Source organism: Trichomycterus rosablanca, chromosome 6 (assembly GCF_030014385.1).
Source record: "Trichomycterus rosablanca isolate fTriRos1 chromosome 6, fTriRos1.hap1, whole genome shotgun sequence".
Classification (NCBI taxonomy): domain Eukaryota; kingdom Metazoa; phylum Chordata; class Actinopteri; order Siluriformes; family Trichomycteridae; genus Trichomycterus; species Trichomycterus rosablanca.
This window is the reverse complement of record NC_085993.1, coordinates 16,557,735-16,585,007: the sequence shown is the minus strand read 5'-3', so window position 1 is coordinate 16,585,007 and position 27,273 is coordinate 16,557,735. Positions and strand designations below refer to the sequence as shown.

At 39.6% G+C, this 27,273-nt stretch overlaps 1 protein-coding gene across 3 annotated transcripts in view; it reads right to left on the bottom strand.

Annotated features, from left to right (window-relative positions):
* Positions 1–27,273, bottom strand: part of slc12a5a (solute carrier family 12 member 5a) — a 213,597-nt gene that overhangs the window by 67,698 nt on the left and 118,626 nt on the right. Inside the window, exon 2 of one of the 3 annotated variants that reach the window (XM_062997492.1) lies at positions 19,262–19,291. The exons of the other annotated variants lie outside the window; for them this stretch is intronic. Within the exon in view, the coding sequence (XP_062853562.1) occupies positions 19,262–19,291 (30 nt within the window). The remainder of the gene's footprint in view (positions 1–19,261; positions 19,292–27,273) is intronic. 3 annotated transcript variants of the gene reach the window in all.

The following is a 27,273-nucleotide window of genomic DNA, read 5'->3' as shown; positions in this document are numbered from 1 at the left end:
GAGTTCATAGTGGCTGAACTCAATAAAACAATAATATAAAAGTCAGCATAATAAATTCCATTTTGGTTCTTCAAGGTAAAATATCTGTATATGTATTTTCTAGTTCCTGACAGCCTGCTGTGCTGTCATGTTGCCCTTGAATAAATCAAAGGTTCAGTCCTTCAGACAATCTACAGGGTTATTGTTCTGTAGCACAGCAAACCTTATCCAGATAAAAAGTACTCGTCTGTCTGGCTCAAGTGCGTCAGTCACTGAAGTAGAGTCCAAACCCAGATCCACAGGACTCTTTAAAATCAGTGTTATTTAATAACCAAGTTTAGATAAAAAAGGTTGGTATCACACACTGATGATTTGAACGCAGTTCTGACTAGGGATGCACCGATCCGATATTAAGATCGGATATCGGTCCCGATATTACCAAAATGAGATGGATCGGATATCGGATAATCAGGCCGATCCATGGGTCCGATACGTTCACTTTAGTTCTTTTGCGACGCATGCTAAGCCCATACAGGACGGGCTGCTGACGTATGGCGTATAACACAAACAAAAAGAGCAACATGCAGCGAGCCAAAGAGTCAGCTGCATGGAGGTATTTCACGCTTGCTATGCTAACAAGTTCGATGGCAACATGTTTATTACTCAGGTTTAGCTGCTATATTTTATTTTTAATTACTGTTTCACTAAATATTTACGGGTAAGTTTATTTGAAAAAGTTATTTAAGCTACTACTGTTTTCGAAAACCTAAGGAGCTGCCTTGCTGTCTTACTGTCTACATAAGCGGCTGCCTCAGTAGAGAGGATTCTAATAAGTCATCAACTCATAAATCAGGTTATTCGAACGCGCTACTTACACAGCGATTCCATCGGGTTTAGCATTTAGCATCTTGCCATTAAAAACAATGAACTGAGGTAGCACAGCGCTAACGCTAACGTAAATATAACATTTCCCTTCATGTACCGATAACGGTTACATTTCCTGACAAGCTTTACAGTTTACAGTTATGGCAATCATGCAAAGACTGTTGATCTAAACCAGGTAGTTAGCAAGTTAATTATGTTCAGTGTTAACTTATAATTAAGTATTATATAGTTTATGGGTACCACCACATGACATTTACAAATTTCTAGAAGTCACTGAGGTTTGCATCAAGTACCTCTGATACAAAGTGCATGTTTCTTTTGATCTGTGCATGGTGACCTCAGATTTCTTTTAATAGCCTACGAGCTGTCAGTAAACCACCTGGAGTCAGGACATGGCTTGCTCCTGTACTATTTATAGACCTGGTTTTCAAGTTTTTTTTGTCTGGCGACAGGGACTTCTGGACTCTCATTAGGAGAGGAGAATACTAAAGAGTTTGATCAGTCTAAGATCCACCTATACTGTACACAAATGATGGCCAGTAAATGCTCTTACTTAAAGCACAGTTCAACTAAGTCTCTTATAAGGGAATGTGAACTTATAACTTAAACTTGATATGCATATAATTTATGACGGACAATCTGGCATCATCACTTAACAATGAGTCTTTATAAATAACACATTTTTTCTGCTGTAATAGAAGTAAGCAGTGAGGTCAAAATGACGGCTGCAGTTTTTCTATAGAATTCTACAACGTCTACAATAAAAGCCTTTTTGTGGACCCCATGGTTTGGTTTGTCTAGTTTACTAGACTACTAGACAATTGAAGAAGAGAAACACTCTTTGGCAGCTATTACCAGTCATAAAAGAACAGCCTTTTATTACTCCGATGGCAGCATGTGCCTCTCCAAAATCCTAATATACACCTTAGTGTCAATGGTACCTCCACACACATGCTGTGTGATTTTGGCTTTTGAACCTTTTACTGATAAAAGTCTGGAAGCTTGTTTTAGTCTGGCACAGAGAACAACAGAGATGCCTGTTGTTTCAATAAACAAGCTGTAATGTGGACACATCGGACGACAGCACTTCTGGGATCACAGCACAGCAGCATTTCTGTGTAGAAGTTAGAGTTTTAGATTGCATTTCTAGGCGGATTTTGTTAAGTCACAACTGTCCTTTTTACAGAAGCATGACCGTTTCACATGTAGTGCTGTCTGAGAGATTCCCTGATTGACCAGTGACTGCGCTTCAGTAAAGTAAAGGACAGTAAAGGAAAACAGGTCATCCAGTAAGTGGCATATACATTTCCCAGGTGATGCCGTAGTCATTAGAGCTAATGTACCACACCTGACCTCAGTGCTATAAAGAAGCGTGGGTAGCTTAGTGTGGCGCTGAGTCTTTGCTTTTTGCATGGCCCACATGGTAGTTGGTAGTTGTGCTTTACTTATTAAAAAAAAAAAACAATTAAGCCCTCTGTGTTAATAGATAATTTTCCTTGCCCTATGCTAGTTCTCAAACACATCAGTAAGTGTATCGATTCATTTTGCCAAACCAAGTGAACCAAATGAATCAGCACCAAATGAATCCTTTCTTTAGTTAGGATAGAGAGAGATGCATTTGTCTGCAGTTTGATCCCAGTATTTTTGTGGACAGTGAAACTGTTTTGTCGTGTTCAGTTGTGGTGTTCAGGGTTTGCCGTTTCGGCTCATTCACTGTCAATTCTAGGGTTTAAGCACTCAGTATAAGTTTGATGAGCTCTCACTTAGTGCCTGCTGTAGAGTGACACCCTACAACTTAGTATCAAGTGCATTCACTTTTTGTTCTAAGGGCAGCTGTAGCCTAGTGGTTAAGGTGCTGGGCCAGTATTCAGAAGGTTGCTGGTTCAAACCTCACCACTGCCAGGATGCTGTTGAGCTAAATGCTGAAAATGTAAAGTCGTCCTTTATTCTGAGTCGTTCAGCCCATGCATGTTCAGAATCAGCTTGGTGAAGTCACCCTACAGCACCATCATTACAACAAAAAACAGTGAACGACTTAAGTTGAATAATTAATGAATGCAAATGTAAAACACATATTTTTTTAAAATAACATCTAACTAAAATAAATTATTTTGACAAATCATCCATTTATGGTGAATAAAAAAAGTGATAAAATGAGGATCTGAGCATTTCAATAAAATGTCAATTATCTCTACTAACCAAAGTCTAATAAATGTAACATTAAATGGTGGAGGAGGATTTATATAAACAAGTTACTCCAGCAGATTTACACAACAATATTATTTCTGATAAGTTTGTAAATAGCAATGAAGCACATAAACATACCTACTTACTCTCAATAAAATAAAGATTTTAGAAGAGTTGTTTCTACATTCTAATACAGTAGTACTTTAAAACTCAACGTCATTTGGCTCTGGGAGTGGCGTTGAGTTTAAAAGGCGTTGAGTTTCAAGGTATTTTTTTCCATAAGGATGTATGTGAAACCTGTTAATGTCTTCCATGGACCCGTGGACTTGCATATATTTTAGGCATATGTAAAATAATGGGGTTGATTGGTTGATTGGGGTTGAAAATAACATAAATATAATATAAAACACTGAAATAAAAGCTGTAACACAAGTTTAAAAGTGAAACAGTGAGGAAAATCCAGCTAAACACAGATACATGTGGATACTTTCAGAGTGAATCTGACTGTTATTCCACACAAATGCAGATTCGTCTCATATTCGCACTTTGATGATTTATTACCGCACCGCTCAAGCCGAGTGCTGAACAAAGCGACTGTACAATGTTAATTTGAAATTTTTTAAAAACAAACTGAACACAATGAGTTTAAGGGAAATGTTGAGTTTAAGGGTACAAATTTCTCGATGAAGGGCGCTGAGTTTCAAAAATTTTGAGTTTAGGGGACGTTGAGTTACAAGGTACCACTGTATTAACTAACTTTTCTTGCTGTCAATTGTTTTAATTCAATTGTAATTAGTTTAATTTGTTACTAGGGCTTATAAAACTCACTAGTTAAACAAGTAGCTTAGTTTCTTAATTTCTTTATGTACCATTCTTAGTACCACTAGTGTCTGTACTAGCTTTTCTTCTAACTGCAGTACTAGCTTTTATACCAAAGCTTTTTTAAGCCTCTGAATTACACAGTTTCAAGAGTCAAGCTACATTATGCAGTGTAATTTTGAAACAGCGTGGTGCATCATTAAAAAGTATATCTAGCCTCTGTGTATGTTCCTGTTTCTATGGTGATAAAACGCTGCTAAGAAAGGAACCTTAGTGATTTATAAAGAAGCTACTCACCAGCCCCAAACACAGTCATCTATACCTTCATACATAACCAACACCTTCATGTGCTAATTAATTTGAATATTAGTGGCCATCTGCAGTCCTTTTATTTCTTCTGTTTACATAATTACTTATATTTAGAGGTCCAAAGGTGCTGGAACCCTGTTGTTTTTGTTTGTATTCATTACTATTCCTTTTCTCTGATAAATGTAAACACACAGACCAAACCTTGGTCAACAGGTACTCAGGCGTTCAAGCTCAGCCCAAATGGCCTTTGAGATAAAACTTTGAGATACGTATTTCCTACCCTGTATGACGTAGATGCAAAATCCTTTTCCCCTGATTTCTTGTTGCATGCCCTGTAAAAAGCCTCAAAAACCATATAGCTCCACCCACTTAGATTTTGAGCTAATCTGCATATTCTGCAAAATCACCCCACATACACAAACCACTTGAAATGTTTTATTTATTTATGCATTTTCTCCTGATTTAGCATAGTCAATTTGTCTTCCGCTGCTGGTGATCCCTGATTGCATTTGAGGAAGGCATATTTCCTACTCACGCCTCCTCCGACCTGTGCACAGTCTTTAGCGGATCCTTTCTTTTTCACCCATGCACTCTGCACAGGCGCCTCTATCTGCTAATCAGGGTCCTTGCACAGCGTTAGAAGCCCCCACCCACATAGTCCGGTTATCCCGCCCTAACAGACACGGTGGCCAGTTAGATTCTGCTGCAGGCACTGCCAGTTATGTTTCTAACCGAGAAGTTCAGAATCTCGCCCAAGCACTTACATTTTAATATTCATCCAAAAAAATGCTGGAATTTCTATAGTGTTGGTGCCAGATGCCAATCAAAAACATGAGTGGAACTTGTACATGTAATTAGCATGATTAAAGATGAATAAATCATGAGACACAGCTGTTGAAGTGTGTTCAGTGTGTGCATTCATCATGGTTAACTCTCAAGCTGTTTCAAAGGTAAAAAAAAGAAACATACAAGCTGTTATTTATTTGTTTTAGTTGCTGAATATACAATAGATCTCACTTATTTTGAACTTTACCATTAATGTCAAGCAGCATGTGAGCTGATAAAAAATGTGTTTGTAAAAGGTTCGCAAAACCAAAAGCCATTGAAAGTCCAGTGAACCACAGTAAGAGCCATTATCTCCAAATGGAGAAATCCTTAACATAGTTGTCATGGATATGGCCTCCTGCTGGAGCTCCTGTGCACCTGCCACGCCCACCTTTCCAAGAGCACATGGTGGAGGAGTGATTATATTTCATGACAGGCCAACGTCCCCTCTGTATGATTGGTCTCCTGTTAAGGACCCACAGTTGAACCTTGTTGAGGGCTAATTCTCTGTGCATTAAAAAGGCAACGGTGGATCATTTAGAGGAGACTATTTTGATTCCACTCTGTCATGGCGGTTTGGTTTGCAGCTTCTTGCTCAGTTTGTCAGTTCAGTCTTGTTCATATCTTGTCTTATGCCAAGTTCACACTACATGACTTTCCAAGGCGTCAGGTTGCTGTACAGTTCATACTACACAACTAGATCTCTTGTAATCGGGAGTCTTACAAGTCGGTGTGTATTTCACACTATACGACTTCTCCCAAACTACATTTTGTCACGCAAGTTACGAGGGGTTTAATGATACCACCTCCAAAAATGCACATCAACAAGCAGCAAATGATGAAAGTTTGTGTGCTATTATGCCCTTGTCCCACCTTACAACTCCTCCCCTGCGTTTCCCCTCATCCCGTATCTTGCGTTCTTATTGGCTGTTCAACATAGCACTCATTGCCAGTCGGGCAACTCAGATCAAAATTTTTGACAAGCTAGAAATCTCTCTTCTCGGATCGAGTTGTTGAGTAGTTCACACATAGCGTTCGAGAGCCGAGTTTCGATCGCCGAGCGAACGCCGAGTTGCTCCCGAGCCGGCTTTGTTCACGTGTGTTTAGCGTTAGCATTTAGTTTAGCTTTGATTAGGTTCATTGTATGTTTAGATTAGCATTTAGCTTAGCCATTAACATTTAGTTTAGCTTTTGCATTGTTTATGTTTAGATAAGCTTTAGCAGTTAGCATAGTTCATGTGTTAGCGTGTTGTTTAAGCCTGTATCTTGTCTTTTTTTATTATTAAATACTTTCTGAAACATCAGTAATCATGAAAACACACACTCATGATCAACACAGAATATTCTACTGCATTACATAAACCCAATCTTGTAGTTAATCTATTAAGCAGCAAGCAAGCATATGCTCAACATGACTACATTATCCTCCAGGCTTCTGAAGTGCAGTCATCTTTTCCTACTCTCACTAACTAGCATATTGTGCCTGAGGGGCTGACCAAACATCACAAATCTAAAGAACTTCTTTTCCTGTCTAAGTGTATTGTACATCAAGCCACATCACACACTTCAACTTTGCTCGTTAGAAATGATTTAGTATTTCTTAATTGAAAAATGTTTATCATGATCTACAATTCTGTGAATGTGTATTTGCCACCTTGTTTACCTATTTAACCAGTTAACCAAACTTCACTGGTAAGCCAGTGTCATTAAATGAACACAGCCAGGCTTGTTTTAGCCAGTTATATAGAATACACAATAGATCTAATTCATCTTAAACTTTACCATCGGCATGGTGGCTAAGTGGGTAGCACTGTTGCCTCACAGCAAGAAGGTCCTGGGTTTGATCCCCAGGTGGGGTGGTCCAGGTCCTTTCTGTGTGGAGTTTGCATGTTCTCCCCATGTCTGCGTGGGTTTACTCCGTGTGCTCTGGTTTTCTCCCACAGTCCAAGACATGCAAGTGAGGTGAACTGGAGATACTAAATTGTCCATGACTGTGTTTGATTTTAAACTTGTGTTAAAAATATTAAACATGACGTTAAAATCCTAATAAACAAACAAACACTACCATCAAACATCTTAAAAATAAATTAAAATAAATTCATTAAAACCATTCCTAAACCTCAAGAACTACAGTGAGCCACACTATTTAATTATTTTAACGTCGTATTTTACACACTTGTTTCATTCATGACAGGACACATAGTTACTGGTTGCACAAGATTCATCAGTTCAAGTTTAATGTCAAACACAGTCATGGACAATTTTGTATCTCCAATTCACCTCACTTGCAGGTCTTTGGACTGTGGGAGAAAATCAGAGCTCCTGGAGGAAACCCCCACAGACACAGGGAGAACATGCAAACTTCACACAGAAAAGACCCAGACTGCCCCACCTGGGGTTTGAACCCAGGACCTTCTTGCTGTGAGGTGACAGTGCTACCCACCGAGCCACCATGCCACCATGCCACCCTGAATCACACTAAGAGCCATTACCTCCAAACGGAAAATAATTTTTGACTCCATTCAGAATTAACCAGCCTGATAAAACGTCTCCACAGACATTTGGACATCTCATCTAGGTAGTCAAAAAGCATCTGCAGATGTCTCCAGCCTCAGCTAGGCTCAAAATGGAAAATGTAAAAATGTAAAAATAAGAAGAAAACACTGTTAACCAAGAGACTCAACTACTCATCTGGCATAAGTAAAAAAAAGAAGAGGATAGTCCCTAAACCTTTTGGAATACTGTTTTAGGAACAGAGAAATTAAAATTTGAACTTTAATTGAATGCGTGGTAAAAAAGCAAGTACGCATTTCATATTCAGAACACTATACCAACAGTTAAACGTGGCAGTAAGTGGATGCTGTGTTGCATCAGGACCTGGAAAACAAACTACAATCAAGGGAACAATAAGTTGGACTTATGGAAATATAAGTTGGAAATATATTTGGGTTAGTGATCCAAAACTCAAAATTAACCCCACATCTATTGTAAATAACTGACAATCATTAAAGTAAATGTTTTCGACTAGTGAATCCAATAAAAATACTGTTGCACGATCTGTATGAACGTGTTAATATGAGAAAACGTAGCAGTGTCTGGTTAACAGTCTTTTTACGACAAGTGTAAATAACCATGGCATTAGATCCACATAAATTTCACAATCTAATAACTAAGGTAAAATCAACAAATATTAGCAATTTTAAACTCATTTTGATTTATTTTTCAAATGTAAGACCAAATAATATGGTAATACATGTTAAAAAATATAAGCCATGTATTTCTTGTGTTAGCATGCAGGTCTGTGAACAGACTATATAATGTGACTGGCTGTCTGACTGACAGGTTAGCCTCAAGAGGTTTTAAGAACTTCCTGTCAGTGGTGAAGAGTTGATGATATTTTAATCTTGATTTCAGTACTGCACTGTGTTACTAGAAATTGGTTGGAAAATGGCAAAATGACTATGAGCGTCTCAACACATAAAGATGTCTATAAAGACACCAAAAAAGCGTCTTTCTTATGAACATACATTATGTCAGTGGGTCTTTTGTGGAAATCTGTCAAGGCTCTATCACTTTAGGCAAAAACCAGTCCTGATTAATCAGATCTAAACATATACAACTGAAACATTAAATGTGATTACCATTATTAAGTATTGTTATTTATTTATACAGTAGTACCTTGAAACTCGGCGTCAATTGGTTCTGGAACTGGCGTCGAGTTTTAAAATGCGTTGAGTTTCAAGAAATTTTTTCACATAAGGTGTTCTGTGGTCCTGTGGAACTGCATATATTTTAGGCTAATGTAAAATAATGGGGTTGTTTTTGACACTTATACTCTGAAAATAACACAAATATAATATAAAAAAACTATATAAAAATACAATAAAACCTGCACTTCTTTATTGTTTCATTATGCTTCTTAATCGTGGAGATGCTTGATCTTGGAATACCGTATTCTTTAGCAAGTAAGGGCGCTTTCACATGAGAAGCGGGAAAAAACGCTTTTGCACTGCTGTGCCGTTATTTCCTAAGGAGTAGGGTGGAGCACAAAGCTTAATGTGACTTACTGTACTAAAACAACGAACGAGCAATTTCATTAGTGGAGGGAACTTAAGAGCAATAATAATTAAAAGAGGTTTAGTGTTCCTATGTCATTCTTTTATTTTTTTTAAAATGCATTTTCTCTCCTTTTTTCTCCCCCTTTAGCGCGTCCAAATGCCCAATTGCATCATGCTTCCTCTCCGCCTATGCCGATCCAAAAGATACCAAAGAGATCGAAGTTAACCCACGCCCCCCTCCGACACGTGGGCAGCAAGCCGTATGCATCTTATCACCCACACATTGACGAGTGTTGTGCCACCCAGCGTTGTGTATGGAGAGACACACTCCTTTCTCATCTCTGTGTAGGCGCCTCTATTCAGCCAGCAGAGGTCATAATTGCACCAGTCTGACAGAGAGAGACCCATATCCCGCCCATCTGAACAACAGGCCAATCATTGTTCATGTGACCGCTCAGCCTCAGCCGGACCTATGTCATACTTTTAATACATTAAGTCACATCAAGCTTTTTTTGTACGATAAGCGTTTTATACTCTCTTGGATAAGCTGATTCTCACCACTTCGCAATGACAAGTTTAAAAGTGAAACATTTAGGAAAATTCAGCGAAACACTGATACATGTGGACGCTTTCAGAGTGAATTTGATGATTATTCAACACAGATTCGTCTCATATGAGCACTTTGATGAAGTTTTTTTTTTCATTTAAATAAATAAGTGTAAAAAAAAAGCTGAACACGTAGCGTTTAAGGGAAACGTCAAGTTTAAGGGTACAAATTTCTCCACAAAGGGTGTCGAGTTTCAAACATTTCGAGTTTAGGGGGCTTTGAGTTACAAGATACCTCTGTAGTTGACTGCTTTCTATACATTTTCCACATTTTATACAGCTTCCACCCATGCTGTTTGCCGACTAGCTACAATTTTCTATTCTGACAACACAAGGCTGTTTTAACCGCTTGTGTATTAGAATTAAAATACCCTAACACTTATATCCAGCTGGATTTCATGAGTCAATAAATTATTGATTTACTGTCACCTTGATAGATAGCCTCTGTTGGAAAATGTTGAACTGCGGTGATTTTAAAACAAGGAATCGTGTAGACACACTAAAAATAGGGGATTTTTCGGCTTTATTTCTTAAGCTCAGAATCTATTAAATGCAGAGCATAAAATGATGGAACACAAGCTCTGTTAGGGATATAACAGTCCCATTTTGCGGAGCCTTAAGCTCTGTGCAGTTTTCAGAAATACAAGGGAAGTGCCGCTTAGGTGCTGAAAGCTGTACTCAGACCTATAGCCGATTTACCAGACCATTGAGCTGTCAAACTGATAGAGGAGAAAATCTGAACCCTGGAGAGGAAACACTGTTGAAGTAAAGTAATTTGCACAAAGAACATGAGGCATGGAAAATGTCTCCCTTAACGGTAAGGAAGCGTTTTATAGATGTTGCTGCAGACCGTAATGTTGAATGCAGTTTGGAGACTCCTGTTAACATCATTCTTCTTGGAGTAACAAAGATCAGAAGGGAAGAAAAAAGAAAAGCAGAGCTTTATGCATTCCCGCTCGTTGCTACGACTCGTGATGATAAATGGGAACATTTTATAATTTCTTCACAATGGGGTGTATGTGAGAGTGTGTGTCAGATTTCATTTTTCTTTCTCACGGACCCCACTAGCTCCACAGCTGGGTTCAGTGACAGCATATTATTTGTGGAAATCTAATAAACGAAGAACAATCAGTGATGCTACTGTTCCTCAGACTCCCCATATTTGGTGTCCAGAAATGCCCAATGCTCTTGAGCTTTCCTCCCACTGACAAACAAATGAGGTCAAGAAATTAAATGCTGGTAGATTGGATCAATATCGGCTCGCTGTCCAAACAGTCTAGTTGAAAGAAGTATTTGTGATCTGCATTATTTGGAAATGCATTGCACTTGTGTTACACCCCCCTAACAGTCAACTTGTACATGTTAGTTGGTGTGCTCCTCCCACTTTGTTAGTAGCAGGTGAGGTGTGATAGTCAATGGATCACTGTTATTTTTTGAAGGCTGAGCATCAACCACCAACCAGAGCAGCACACCTGCATGCAGGAGGAGAGACATTATCTTTAACAAACAGCGGACTGCCAGTTGTCATTAGCCGAGTCTAGGGTTGGGCGGTATGACGGTATTACGGTATACCGCGGTATTTAAAAATGTTGACGGTATTTAAAAATGGTGACAGTATTTTAAAAAATGTGAAGCACCAAATTTCTGCTTCAGGTTTACCTTGAAAACTGAGACTTTAAGACATTCGTGCATCCACAGTAAGGGAGGGGTGGGAGGGGTAGGCGGTTGGAGCTCACTGATTGGTTGTAGTGATGGGAATTATGGCTCCTTGAAGGGAGCCGGATCTTTTGGCTCAGTTCCTTTTAAAGAGCCGTTCAAAAAAATGACTCTTCGTTCCTCGGGAAGCGCTACTGGGTAAACTATAAGACAGCCCCGATATTAATATCAATGATGAACAATCATGAACATTTTGCTTCCTTGCCTTAAATGTAGGCCTAATTCAAAAAACACTTAAATGAAAAAAAAAAAATTTATTTTAAAAGAAGAGACGTGCCTGTGTTTATTTCTGCTTTAAAACATACGCACCATGAAATAATCAGATTTAACATAATTAAACAAGTTTATTTCTTAGTTATTTGTGCTCGTTTTCTGTATGTTCTCTCTGTAGCTCGGTTACGTCTCTCTCTCTCTCTGTGTGTGTGTGTGTGTGTGCGCGCGCGCGTCTCGCTCGCTCTCCACGATATTAAAAGTGTTTTCGGATTTAAATTTCGACAATAAACAGCTCTTATTATGACTGACTGATTCCTTCTACTGATGCCAAGCTGAATGGGTGAATTACAGCCGATAAGAACTGCGCAGAAATAAAAAAAATATATAAAGAGACGCATTTACACTTATGCGTGAAATATTTATTATAGATCAGATAGGATAAGCAATGTTTGACGTTCTGATTGTTTAATTTTTTTAAATAAAACATTTGAATACTGTTATTACACTGTAAAGTTTGTACACTGTAAAGTTTGTCCAACCCCCCCCCCCCCCCCCCCCATCCCCCGCGGTAATACCGTATATCGCGGTATTTTCTGAAGACGGTATGACGGTATGAAAATCGGCAATACCGCCCAACCCTAGCCGAGTCATTAAAAATAAGAGACAAAACTCAGTCTATATGACTTATTCCAACCATGGCCGACCCACACAGCACAGCACAACCATAATCTGTTGTTCATGGCTGCTGATTATGCATTAGTGTGGCTGTTTGAAATGATTATAACACTGAGAGGAAAAGATTGCTGATCACAACTTTATGTGATATCTAGTTATGGATATTTCAATATCGCAGTTCTGTCTGTTATAGTAATTGCTAAAGCAGTATGACTGATGTGTTTAATGTGATGGGGTAGGTCTCAGGACTTTAATCCATGTTAGAGTGTATCTAATAGGAGGAAACGAATTCCATCAGCTGTACGTGATGCAACTGGATAATCAGAGGAAGGTCTGTGGGTGTTCATTAGAATCTTAAATTTTTTATAATGATTTTGCCTAATGGTGATTGATACTTTATACCAGGGGTTTTCAACCTTTTTGGACATGCGCCCCTTTCTGTGTGCCGACCCCCCCCCATCAACCCTTGCCCAGAAACCATTGCGAAAGCTCCTGACAAGCTAAAAGCACATCATACATACGATGCAATTTTGCTGATTTACTTAAAAAATATAACATTCTCAGCTCTGCCATCTGGCTGGTCTGGGCAGCTACATGAACAACGATTGGCTGTTGTTCACACAGGGTGGGAAAGCCGGACCAGGGTTCCTCATAACTGATGCAGCTACGACCTCTGCTGGCTGACTGTTGTCGAGGAGTCAAGGAATAATGTGGACAGGGTGTGGCGCCCCATACACAAAGCTGATCCGCATATGAACTCGCCTCGTGCAGGTGAAAAGATGCAGTCAATACTGCACGCATGTTTGAGGGGGCATGTGCCAGATTAGGGAGATAATTTGAGAACCCTACCTTATTTAATGCGATGGCTGAGACTGTTTCTGTGAGCACATCATAGAAATTCGTAGTTCAAGATCAGTTACAGCCAGTCATAAATCGTAAGCGGTACTTGCTTTTGATGTAGATGAGAGCAGAAAACGTTATATATGTATAACCACTTGTTGCTCAGTGTATAGTTTAGTTAGTGTGTTAAAGTGTGTACAATGTGATAGTAAGCTAAATTTAGGACTCATTGCTTTTAATAATAATAAAAATGATAATAAAGCAAATGCTTGTTTTATTGTGTTAGCCTCTGAATCCCAGCCAATGATGTTATTCAGAATATAATCAGTTTAGAAGAGCTGAAATCAAGCAAACTAAGCCATCGATGTTATCAATACCTTGGACGGTCAGAAGAACAAACAAATCAATTTTGGAACAAATCAAGCCAGACAATGTCACTCGAATCAAGGATCACTAAGCTACGACTTGCCTACTTTGGACACATCATGCGAAGAGAGCGATCACTGGAGAAGGACATCATGGTCGGAAGAATAGAAGGAACAAGGCGAAGAGGAAGACCAGCAACTCGATGGCTCGACACAATCACAGTAACGGCAGAGAAGACCCTGGTGGACCTATCTAGACTTGCACAGGATCGATATTCCTACAGATCGTTCATCTATCAAGTCGCCATGGATCGAGATAGAACCAAAGGCCAATAAAAAAAAGCCATTATAGAAAACTAAAAATACTAAACTACATGTAATGTCTAACTGAAAACTAGCATTAAGCTAATAGTGTGCCAATGTAAGACGCTTCTTTATCCACTACCTACAATCTCACTAGCCACCTTTTTAAGGACACTAAATCATAGGCTAAATCTACTCTTCTTAAAAACATCTGTGTATTTTAATTTCTTAAATAAAACAGAACAGTTGCATTAAACTAAAACGGCTCTAAATGGGTGTTTATTATTCCGGAAGTGGAAACATTAGTAGAATAATCTTCCAAGGAATGGAGATCATGAAAGGAATAAACCAAGAGCTTAAGAAGCAATGCTAAAGGGAGTGAAAGAGAACCATGGGTAACATCAAAAGATCTGTGAAAATGAGAGAATGGACTACAATTCTTTTTAACCATTGTGAAAGTCTAATTAGCAGCCACAGGAAACATTATTGCTGCCAAAAGTATTAAACACAAGTGTTCACACACTTTTTCCAGCTTGTATATTGAATGCTAACCTTGTGTTTAGTAATGTAACATTTTAATGGTTTGTCAGTTGTTTAGTAATGCCTAGTTCACACTACACGATTTTTGCTTGCCGACTGGCCGCTGGATGTGGCAGCTCGGAAGCAACTCGGCGTTCGCTCAGGGATCGAAACTCGGCTCTCAGTCACTATGTGTGAACTGTTCAATGACTCGATCCGAGCGGCTCACCGAGCGCAGACTCGAGAAAAATATCTAGCATGTTAAATATCTGGATCAGTCGGGCGACTGGCAATGAGTGCTAATGAGAATGCAAGATACGGGGTGAGGAGAAAAATGGGGGAGGAGTTGTAAAAACATGGGACAGGGGCATAATATAGTTTATATCAGAATACATGGGCACACACACAAGCTTTACAGTATTTTGTGATCTTGTCGTCCACGTCAAACCAAAATACCCATGCTCTATTGCAAAAAATATTTATTAACCTCCAACTCCCTACAGAACAGACAATCCCTGCTGGTCGTGTAGCCAAATCCACTCGGATTCATTTATTTTCCCTAATTGTTTTTACGCTGCATATCAGTGCACAAACAACTTTGATTGCTCGCTTATTGTTGACGTGCACTTTTGGACATGGTATCATTAAACCCCTTGTCACTTTTTGCATGTGTTTTTGTGACAAAACGTAGTTTGGGAAATCAGACAGACTCGCCTATGATTCCTCATGATGGTAGGTCGTGTAGTGTGAAACCCCCTATCGCCGATCAGTTGTGTAGTTTGAAATACACAAAGACTGAAAACACTCCAGAGTGCAAGAGATCCACTTGTGTAGTGTGAACTGTACAGCGATCTGAACAACTTAAAAGTTGTGTAGTGTGAACTTGGCATTAGACAAATAGTTAGGGATTAGATGCTGGATTAACACCAGAACACATTGTCAGAATTTACATTTATGACATTTTGTCCAGATGTCTTACAGATATGACTGGATACAAAACAATTGAGGTTTAAGGGTCTTGCTCAATGACCCAATAGTGGCAACGTGGTGGTGGGGCTTGAACCAGCATTCTTCTGATTACTAATTCAGTACCTTAACCACTGAGCTATCGCTGCCCTAGTTTAAAGTTTATAAATTTTTTACGGGTCACTCCAGTGGCTGTCAGCACTGTAAGCACTGACATTTAGTCACATTTTATATAGACTTACAAAATTACAACTAAGATGTATTTCATCAACATAAAAATAGGTTTGGGCAAAAAAAATAGATATGCAGGCAAGTGAAAGAGTGTCACAACTCTGTAGGAGTAAAGTGACAATGCAGCAATTGTGTAGGAGCTATTAACTAGTCACATCCAAGACAGCCTGTGCCATCAATTCTCTGCATCATAGACAATGCATTTAAGCTTTCTTTGAGCACAAGCAGACGGCAGCGCAAAATAATGAGGCAGTGTTCATCTGAACAGCTGATGGGCTGAGATGTAGTCTATTAACCAGTTATGAGCCTCCTTCACCCTCCTATTTTCAGCACTGGGACAGAGACATGACGAGAGAGTGAGAAAGAGATGGAAAGAGAAAAGACGGTGCTGTTGAAAGGCTCTGGCTAGAATAGATATGGCGGAGAGTGACAGATGTTTTCCAAGGGTTCTAGACACACATCTGGAGCTGCCTTACTTGTAAATCAAATAAATTTTTTTTTACAATGAGCATTGTCTAGGGCCAAAAACCCTTAATGAGCAAGCCTAGGGCAACAGTGAAAAAATTTAGAAGAAATATTGAGAGGAAGCAGACAATAACAACAGCTTCCTTAACTGCAGCAGCTATAGATAAAGTCTTTCACTCAGGGCAATAAACATCTGCTGAAATGTAATTTTATAAGAGGTGCAGTGGGTGCACTTGAACCCTCAGACCTACTTTTAAAGTATTTCTGACCAAGCAAAGCTTTTTGAACAAATATAGACAAATTTGTGTGTTTAACCCTGATTTTGTCTTGCAAACTTACAAAATGTGCAAAATGTGCAATAGGGTTTTTATGCCTAGGGTGAAAGAGGCCGTCATTACTGTTTTGCCAACTTTGATCAATTTATTTGCATTTAGTTACTGTCTCAGTGCATAAAAACTAGGGAATTATGGAAATGAGCATGCTCCTGAAACTACAAGTAATTACTTGTGATTACACCTGTTAAAAGCATGTATTATTTTTAAACCGAACATTCCTGTGGTAAATCTGTTTGCAGTCCAACGTTGAGTCCAACAAGAACAGTGTATGTAAAAAGAGAATATGTTTTTTCTATTTATTTATGCATTTTCTCCTTTTTCTCTCGATTTAGCATAGTCAGTTTGTCTTCCACGGCTGGGGATCCCAATTGCATTCAAGGAGGGTACATTTGCCTGCTCCCTTCTCCCCTCAACAATCCTTGCGGACCTCTTCTTTTACGCCCGTGCTGCAATGGATTTGCACATGAGGCTCATTCACTTTTTGCACAGGCGCCTAGGTCTGCTAACCAGGGTACTTGCACAGCGTTTGAAGACCCCACCCGCTTAGTCCGGTCATTTTCCCACTTAGTCCGGTCATTTTCCCACCCAGCAGACACAGTGGCCATTTATGTCTGCTGCAGGCACTGCCAATTTTCCCGCTAGATGGCACCCAGCAGACCGGTGGCAGAGCTGAGATTCGAACCGGGGTGTTCCGAATCTCTGCATTGGTGCGCTAGCGGAATATCCCGCTGTGGCACCTGGGTGCCCAAAACGTATGTATTTTAATGACAAAAAGCATATCACCAACTATTTAGGCCTGTGTACGTATATTCATAAAGTTCAAGTGAAATGTTGGTTTCAGGCAAAATATTTCCGTAAAATAGTTTTTGGGTCAATACATAAAAAACAAACATAATTTTAATGGGGTAATGACCACCTCAAAATGAGGTGCCAAATTTTAACCCATTGCTTAGCTTTAATATACAGTAGATGAAACCAAGTGTAAGAGACTTATGATACATGATACAAAACAATTCACTAGATAAAGAAAACAAACAAAAAAAATAATAAAAGAAATTGAGAAAGCAAGTATATTCCCCTAAAACTAATAAAGAAACTGCTTTTTAAAAACTGAATTTGGACTGAATATAAATGTAATCTGAAGATGTATTTTACTTACTTGCATTGATGCAGGCCTGCTTCGATTTACAGCAGGCTATGTCATCCTATGTTTTCCCCTATACCTCCTATTTACTACACTATTAGAAGTGTAAATATATCCTTCTAGTTAACTTAAAATCCTCACTTTTAACTTTTTGAAATGAGTAATGAGCATTACATTTAGACAGATTTGAAAGTCGTATTCATTTCAACAGCAAAGAACACATTATTTTTTGAATCCAACCTTACAACATGCCCCTACATGCATCATGCCTGTCAAACTCTCAGACCTAAGTCAGGTTAAAGGGAAAGCAATGATGGTTTGATTACATAGACTTGCACGACTGTAGAGTAGCACAATTTCAAACCATCATTGTGCATTCATGTTTCCCTCAAGTGTATTTCCTTTGTATGAGGAAATAAACATACTCAGTAAGATTTCATATGTTTCAAGGTTTTCAACTGTAGGTCATGCAACCATACTAAAACTGCATATGTCTGCATAATCTTTTGATAAAAAAGTAAAGGTTTATTTATTTATTTGTTTTTATTTATTCATTCATTTTTTAATTTATAAAAAAATCATCATTATATTTTTAAGACATAAATTCCTATATTCCTAACTTTTGACCGGTACAAATGGTTCTCCAAGCCTTCAAAAAATGTTCTGGTTGTATGATTTATTGGTTTCAATATATATAAATATTATATAATCTTGTATATATCATAACTGTGATTCTACACATTTTAATTAAATAGCAATTTTAAAGGAATTATTAATACTATTGTACTAATTTAACGTTACAGCCACAGTCTGTCTACACTAGATCACTTATGTTATACATACTGATACTGTGCCACTGCTTTGAGGGACAGCAAAAAACACTTCATACTTCACTTGGCATCAAACACGCCAACATACTCAGACAGACACATAATAAAATAATAAAAAGTTAAGAGCGTTATAAAATAATTATATTAATAAAAACATACAAAACATACAGCCTAGGGTTGTATAATATTGCTCATTCTTTAACTCATAACCAACAATTATTTACTAATAGTTAACTGTTGACTAACATGGCTATAGAGTCAATGATTATTATTATTATTTAAGGTGTTTAAAAACAGAATATGAAAAGGCATATGGACCAGCTATGGGTAGCTTTATTTTTATAGTTTAATCTACTTGCATTACTTTGATTGAGTTTTTTTTCCATCAATTTACAATTTTTTTTACTTTTTAGATAATTGTACTTTATGTAATTAAATGTCAATGACTGTATTGCAGCTATGTTGTGTTTTTATTTAATTAATACACAGTATGCGGTCTGAGATAATGAACAATGTATGTTTTTTCAATCCAATTAAAGATAAACATTTACCTAATAATATGTTTACTGAACTAAAATACAGGTGGTATTTATAATATTCATTATATGTCTTTAATGTCAATACAAAAACACAAACAAAAAAACACAAAGACATGACAGTAATAGATAGAGACCAGTTATAGTAATTGTCATTACGTTAACCCAATGTTAACTAAAACAGCTCGGTCTTTATTCTAAAGCTATTTTTTTTTTTATGTGGCATCAACACTAGCACTCTCAGCTCTGCTCTCAATACACTGTACCTGCATATTTTTTATTAATTTAAATTTTAACAGTTAATGCTCATTTGGTTAATTAGCATAATTGACACATAAATACAGTCCAGAAAGATCAAATGCAAGACAAGACAAAAGCACAAACAAAAAGACACATCAGACACTACAGTAAACACAAACATCTCACACACACATATGTTGCACACAGTCCCTCACCTTGCGGAGCTGGACAGTTGGTGTTGACCACTGGAGAGAAATGCACATAACGGATACGAGTTTGAAATGAAAAATTACACACATTAAATTAAAGACATAATAAAGAAATGCACATAAAACAGAGATTTAGAACAAAGAAACACACATTGAACAAAAAATATAAAGACAAGATAAATTAAATAATATGGTTTTAAATAAAATGTTTTTGAAACACTCCAGATTTATAATTGGAACGAGGTGAAGGGAGATGAAGTATTTAGTGTCATGCTGCAATTGTTCCTAATCCCACTTCAGTGGGCTCTGAACCTTGATTCCCTTTCATGTATAAAGTAATATAAAGATCCAAAATGTTATGTGTAATTTGACTGATAGGTTTACATACACCTCTGCAGTAGTACTTTTTAACCTGATCAGGGTCATGGTGGGTCTGAAGCTGAGTCTGATAATACCAGGTGCAAGACTCATCCATAGCAGCACATCACACTCCCACATTTATTTACTTACATAAGGCAACACAAGGCAATTTAGATGAGCAACATTCTAGTTTATTTTAAACAGGTGAAATGTGTTATGAAACCCATACATAGTAATAGGAAATAGTACACAAATAGCAACATGAGAATAAGAGTAATAAAAGAACCAATGTGTAATGGGGAAAGACATTTGAGAGAGAGTGAGACAAATTCTCACACTCCTGGTAGAAGGATAATAGATCCCCAGTGCATTGTCTGTTTTACCACCGCTTTATCCTATTCAGGGTCGCGGTGGGTCCAATTCACAGAGCAAACAGCAGGAATCACCCTGGACAGGTCGCCAGTCCATCACAGGGCAAACACACATATACACACATTCACCCACACTTTCACACCTAAAACAATTTTACTAATTCCAATTACCTGACCGCATGTTTTTGGACTGTGGGAGGAAACCAGAGCTCCAGGAGGAAACCCACATAGACATGGGGGTTTGTTTGTTTGTTTTATTAGGATTTTAACGTCTCTTTTGTTAAATTCATGACAGGAATGGTAGTTACTCATTACACAGGGTTCATCAGTTCACAAGGTTATATCAAACACAGTCCTGGACAATTTTGTATCTCCAGTTCACCTCATTGCATGTCTTTGGACTGTGGAAGGAAACCAGAGCACCTGGAGGAAACCCACACAGACATGAGGAGAACATGCACACATCCACACAGAAAGGACCCGGACCGCCCAACCTGGGGATTGAACCCAGGACCTTCTTGCTGTGAGGCGACAGTACTGGCCACCAAGCCACCTTACCACCCCAAATTTAGAAAGTAAAGTGGTCAATAATTCATTTAAATTAATTATGTCAACAAATACAAAATATAAGGTCCGTAACACACAACAGAGAAACACAGAGGGGATAGCACAGGGATAGCAAAGAGATGAGAGATGGATGCCACAGTTTTGTGACAGGCTTTCGTTTAACCACACTCTCAGAAAGTAGGACAGAAAAACTTTTTTTGAGCTGTCCGAGGAGGGTATATGTGCCTGACAGACCAGTCTCATGCACGGAGAGTCACGCACTAATCTCCACATTCCTCTACTTCTATACAGGCACCTTAGACTACTAACCAGTGTCCTTACACCTCGTCAAAGGCCCCGCCCACATTTTAGTCCAGTCTTTTTCCATCCAGTAGACTAAAAGACAATTTTGTCTGCTGCAGTCACTGGCAATTGTGCCTGCTAGGGAGCGCCCAGCTGACCAGTAGCAGAGCTGAGATTTAAACTCAGACAGTTCAGAATCCCAGTGCTGGTGTGCTAGAGGAATATCACGCATCAAGATGTGCAAATTTCGTACAATGTCATATCGTGCCTTTCTCTATATGCAAGCCCGGCTGAAATCAAGCCATGAACAAAGCCGCCTCTAATCTCCTCACGGCCAGCTTTCTCTTTCTTACATCCCAGTGGAGGCTAATGACAAAAGGACTTGAAACTGGAGCTGTCACATCAAACCAGGCCAAGTGGAAATGCCACTGTGTCTTGCTGCCAGTATTTAAAACCCTCTCTGAGGCGACGATTTTGCATCAGAGCCAAAAACTAAGATTCATTGAGGCAGACTGGGAGAGATTAAGTAAGAAACGGGAAGGGGAAAATCTGCACTTTATCCTGAAGGACAATATAATGGAAAAGCAACAGTATTTCTTGACCCTGCTAGCGACTCACAACGTTTACCAATGGCTCTGTGTAAGCTCGTAAGCACATATTGTAATGAAAATGATAAGATCTGAGTTTAAAACCTTTACATGCTTGGGATCTGTAAGCAGGGGCATTACAAGAGGAAGGGCCAAAGTGGTCAGTTGTTAAGTTTCAGTAACACTCGATTTGCTGTAGTTAATGTATTTATTTATTTTCCTCCCACTAGACGTGTCCAATTTCCCATTTCTTTCATGACCTCTCACACATGCTTGCCAGCATTGGTTTGTACAAAAAGCTTTAACTCAAATGAATGAACATGCTATGCTTTTCATATTTCTCCACCTCTGCCACGTCTTAACCAGACTCCCAATCTGGACGCGCTGGGTTGTAGTGATTAATAAGCTCACTCTACAGTATCTGAGTGAGCTTATTAATCACTACAACCCAGCGCATCCACTTCGCTCACAAGATGCAGGGTTACTTATAGTTCCTAGAATTAAAAAGATCACGGCTGGTGGAAGAGCATTTTCTTACAAAGCTCCACAACTTTGGAATAATCTTCCTGCCTCTGTTCGGGATTCGGACACAGTCTCAATGTTTAAGTCTAGACTGAAAACATATTTATTTTCTCAGGCTTTTGATTAGTATAGACAAAGGTGCAGAGCTTGGGGGTTCTTGGTCATAGAAACTTGTGGTGATCAGGGATGTTGGGTTGCTGTCGTTCTGCCTCTCCTGTCCGATCACTCTGGTTTGGGTAGGGGAGGTGGGCGCTGATGTCCTGTGAAAGCCTTCATGACCTTGTTACCTGCTTGCTCTCCCTTTTAGTTATGCTGTAATAATTAGGGCTGCCGGAGTCTAAAACTCTCTGTAAAACTGTTTTACTTAACTAGCATTGTACATTATTAACTACATTCTCTATTGTTTTACCCCAAGGGCATTCTGATGGAAACCTGTTTACCCGCCGAGGTTAAGGATTAAAGTCGAGACTGCCGTGCCAACGATGCTGCTCCTGCCGGATGTGACGGATCTAGAGTAATTGCACCAAGAATGACAAGAACTCACTACAGACTTTATTAAAGATTAGACCGAATAATAACTCTATTATTATTATTTATTTATTTATTTATTTATTTATCGCTAGTTATAACTTTTAGTTCATTTAATTCTGTGTTTGTATGATTTGTGTAAATCCTATTTATTTAAAGTATCCTCCAGACCACCCAAGAAGGATGGGCCCTGCTGAGTCTGGTTCCTCTCAAGGTTTCTTCCTGTAAGTTTCAGGGAGTTTTTCCTTGCCACAGTCGCCCTCGGCTTGCTCAACAGGGGTTTTTGTATCTGTTGGTCCTGGATTTTGTAAAGTTGCTTTGAGACAATGTCTATTGTAAAAAGCGCTATATAAGTAAAGTTGACTTGACTTGACCTTATCTTCCCTAAGACACAGCCAATTGTGTCTGTAGCGCACCCGACTGGGCTGGTAGAACTGCTGAGACCGAAACCAGGGTCCCACATAGGCAAGAGTACTCAGCCTCTGGTCCACCTGATCATAATAATGCTTTATTTTATATTGTGGCGACTGGCTGGTCTGCCATTGTAGTAAGGCAGGGGGAGATTAAGGTTTAGGAAGCAATGTTTTTGAAAAGTGGAGACAAGGAGGGCCAGAATCAACAGAAAGGATTTTAAAAAGTCCCCAAGACCCCTGGGCTGTGAGCCACTTCATTTTAAATGTGTTTCATTTAGATTATAATTAATTATCTGTGGATGTCAGGTTAAAGCTTTCTGGTAGCTTACAATAGGACCTGTTTAGCAATATAAATGTTAATTAAAAAACAGAACAGTTTTATTTATTTAATGGGTAAAATGTCCTGCTAGGTAGAAACAGAAGCCCTAAAACAAGATACAGCACAGTAATTTTTTCCCCTTTTTAAGCGTGTCCAATTTCTCGATTGCGTCATGCTTCCACTCCACCAATGCCGATCCCTGCCCTGATTGAGGAGAACGAAGCTAACCCACTCCCCCTCTGACACGTGGGCAGCAGCCGTATGCATCTTGTCACCAGCACTTTGACGAGTGCAGTGCAGCTCAGCGTTGTGTATGGAGAGACACACCCTGAGAGCACTCTTTGCTCATCTCTGTGCAGGCGCCATCAATCAACGAGCAGAGGTCGTAATTGCACCAGTCATGGGATAGAGACCCTATCCGGCTTAGTCCCGCCCATATCTGAACAACAGACCAATGGTTGTTCATGTGGACGCTCAGCCTTAGCCGGCAGGCACAGCTGAGATTTGATACGATGTATTTGAGATCTCAGCTCTGGTTCCAGCGTGTGTTTTTACCGCTGGGCCACCTGAGCGGCCAGTACAGTCATGTTTAATGGTATAGAATAATAGTAGCCAAATGGGTGATATACTGTATAGCACTACTACTAATAATAATCACTTTTATTTTTTTTTAGTTTTTTCTCTTTTAGATCCATTTACATTAAATGGCTGCCAGCTTAGAAAATAACACCTATTACCACAGTAGGACACAGAACGAATAATAATGATGATGAAAGTGCAGAGCAATAAAAAAGACTGGTTCATCCGATGATGACTCACCACTGATCTAACCAAGGTAAACGTGGTTCTGCTTGGAACCAACAGTGCCAGAAAGTTGGGAGAAGCAGAAGGTATAAAGTAGCTCCTCTGTGGCATTGGACCACACAGGCCAGCCTTCACTCCCCATGTGCATCAGTGAGCCTTGGCCGCCCATGACCCCACTGTTCCTTTCTTGGCCCACTTTTGATAGGTACTGACCACTGCAGACTGGGAACACCCCACAAGTGTTAAGAGGGGAGATACAGGACCCAAGACGCAGAGATTATAAACCAAATTAATTTTATTAACAGAAAAAGAAAAGAATATAAGAAGAGCAAACACAGCTGAGCCACAAACCCCGATCGCCGGCTTGCGAAGCGGTCGTGCTCAATGCTGTGCCATTTCGGAGCGGGTTTAGCCCGAAGGCCGTGCACTATTAAAGCGCCAAAGCTGTACGCACTGAACTCCAGAGTTCAGGGGAATGAGCCCGAACTCGCGTAAGCGCAGTCCGGGTGATCAGATGGCCACGTCACCAGCCGCGGGTCGCTGTCACTGGGAAGGAGCCGATCTGTGGAGCACAAGAAAAAGGGAACCGAACTCGCATAGGCGAAGTTCGGGAAATCAGATGGCCACGTCACCAGCCGCGGGCCGCTGTCGCTGGGAAGGAGCTGATCTGTGGAGCACAAGAAAAAGGGAACCGAACTCGCGTCAGCACAGTTCGGGTATACAGATGGCTATGTCACCAGCTGCGGGTCACTGCCGCTGGGAGGGAGCCGATCTGTGAACACAAAACAAAGAAACATGCACGTTAAGTAGAGAGCGGGTTCGAACCAGGGCTGCGGGTGGCAGAAACATGCACTTATCCCGATGCCCTATGACGATAGTAGCGAACCCTTCTGCTTTAACGTCCCAAGAACGCAGTGTGGCATCGGTGGCTTTGTTAAAGCTGGCCTCCTGCTAAATGCAGGGAGGAGCTAGCGATGCGCACTGAAAATAAATACAACACGAAGGCTGTGCGAGGTCGCACCGGAACTTTCCCTATCTTAGAAAAAATAAAAACCCTAATTACCTCAGCCTTTCAGCCTACACACCCGACCGTCCTATCAATGCCCGGGGTACCTGCTGACCCTAACAAAAGGCAAATTAAACAAATGAAATCAATACAAATGAAACCAACTTAAATGAAACCAAACAGAAGGCGCGACAACCTGTGGTTGCACAGTACCTGCTTAAATAAGCAGGCACAGCTGCAGGTTGTCAGCCTTAATTAGAAGGCCTCTGATTTAAGGCCTTTGTTCCAGTGGCTCTGTAATTCCTGCGACGCCGGGAACCAGAGGTAAGTTCACCTGACGCTGCAGGAACCCTTACAACAAGAGCTGCAGTTTTGGAGATGCTCTGACCCAGTCGTCTAGCCATCACAATTTGGCCCTTGTGAAACTCGCTCAAATCCTTACGCTTGCCCATTTTTCCTGCTACATGTAAAGAATTTGAATAGGTACTTAGAGCATTAAAGCACAAAAGTGTTATACCAACCTGAAACAGTGAAACTTAATATTTAGTTATAACCAACAGTGGTTGACATGATGTATGCTGACACACACACTCCCACGCACTCCCACAATCCCTGGGGCCTGTTAGTTCAGCTATTTTTTAACTCCCAGTAGATGGGTCTTAACATGGCCTATAATCGCTTAGTGTCTGTCAGTCTGATTAAAACACTTAATCTAGAAAGTCTCCAACAGGAAACTGCAGTGCTTACAGATTTACTTTCCTTTTGCTCTCTGTAAACGCACAGAAAACATATGGTACCCAATCTGCCCCCCTAACAACAATCTAAGAGTGAGAATGTGCCTGATATAGCAGAATGCAGTCTTACATGATATTTCATTTATAGAAATGTGATCGTTAGAATACTTTAATAACTGCTTTTCTGGAAACAAAAAATGTCCACAGTCTATCTTGGAATCACATACCCATGAATGACTTAAATAGGATATTGGGAGCATCCAATCTGCTGACTGACATGTCATTTAATGTGGAAGGAAACCGAATGACAAGAAAAAAAACAAACATGCAAAATAGGGATGACATGCCGTATCACAGACTGCATATTTCAGCAATCAAAATGTTTATATCATTAATGAAAAGCATATTTAAAAATGAAAAAATAAAGTGCAACACTGGATTGGCTCATTAGAAGGGGAGAAATTGAGGGGTGCCTGTTAATCTGCTTATACTTTATTATGAATAAAACAAAACATGAACATACATATTTGTCTGTTTATCTAGTCTTGGAATAAATGCATTCACATAACTGCATCTAACTGTGAGCAATGTAGGTTTAATGTTAAAAGATCACATACACTGATCAGCCATAACATTAAAACCACCTCCTTGTTTCTACACACTGTCCATGTTATCAGCTCCACTTACCATATAGAAGCACTTTGTAGTTCTACAATTACTGCCTGTAGTCCATCTGTTTCTCTGCATGCTTTGTTAGCCCCCTTTCATGCTGTTCTTCAATGGTCAGGACCCCCACAGGACCACTACAGAACAGATTTGGGTGGTGGATCATATTCAGCACTGCAGTGACACTGACATGGTGGTAGTGTGTTAGTGTGTGTTGTGCTGGTATGAGTGGATAAAACACAGCAACGCTGATGGAGTTTTTAAACACCTCACTGTCACTGCTGGACTGAGAATAGTCCACCAACCAAAAATATCCAGCCAACAGCACCCCGTGGGCAGCGTCCTGTGACCACTGATGAAGGTCTAGAAGATGATCAATCTCTGACTTTACATCTACAAGCTGGACCAACTAGGTAGAAGTGTCTAACAGAGTGGACAGTGAGTGGACACGGTATTTAAAATCTTCAGGAGCGCTGCTGTGTCTGATCCACTCATACCAGCACAACACACACTAACACACCACCACCATGTCATTGTCACTGCAGTGCTGAGAGAACGATCCACCACCTAAATAATACCTGCTCTGTGTTGGTCCTGACCATTGAAGAACGGACGGATGAAAGCAGGCTAAAAAGTATGTAGAAAAATAAAGGGACTACAGTCAGTAATTGTAAAACTATAAAGTGCTTCTATATGGTAAGTGGAGCTGATAAAATGGACAGTGTGTGTAGAAACCAGGAGGTGGTTTTAATATTATGGCTGATCGGTGTATATGCTGTTCTCAATGTACTCAGTCACCTCCTGCCCTAACCAGTTCAATCCAGTCTCATCTTACCACTAACATCTGTTTTGTGTGCAT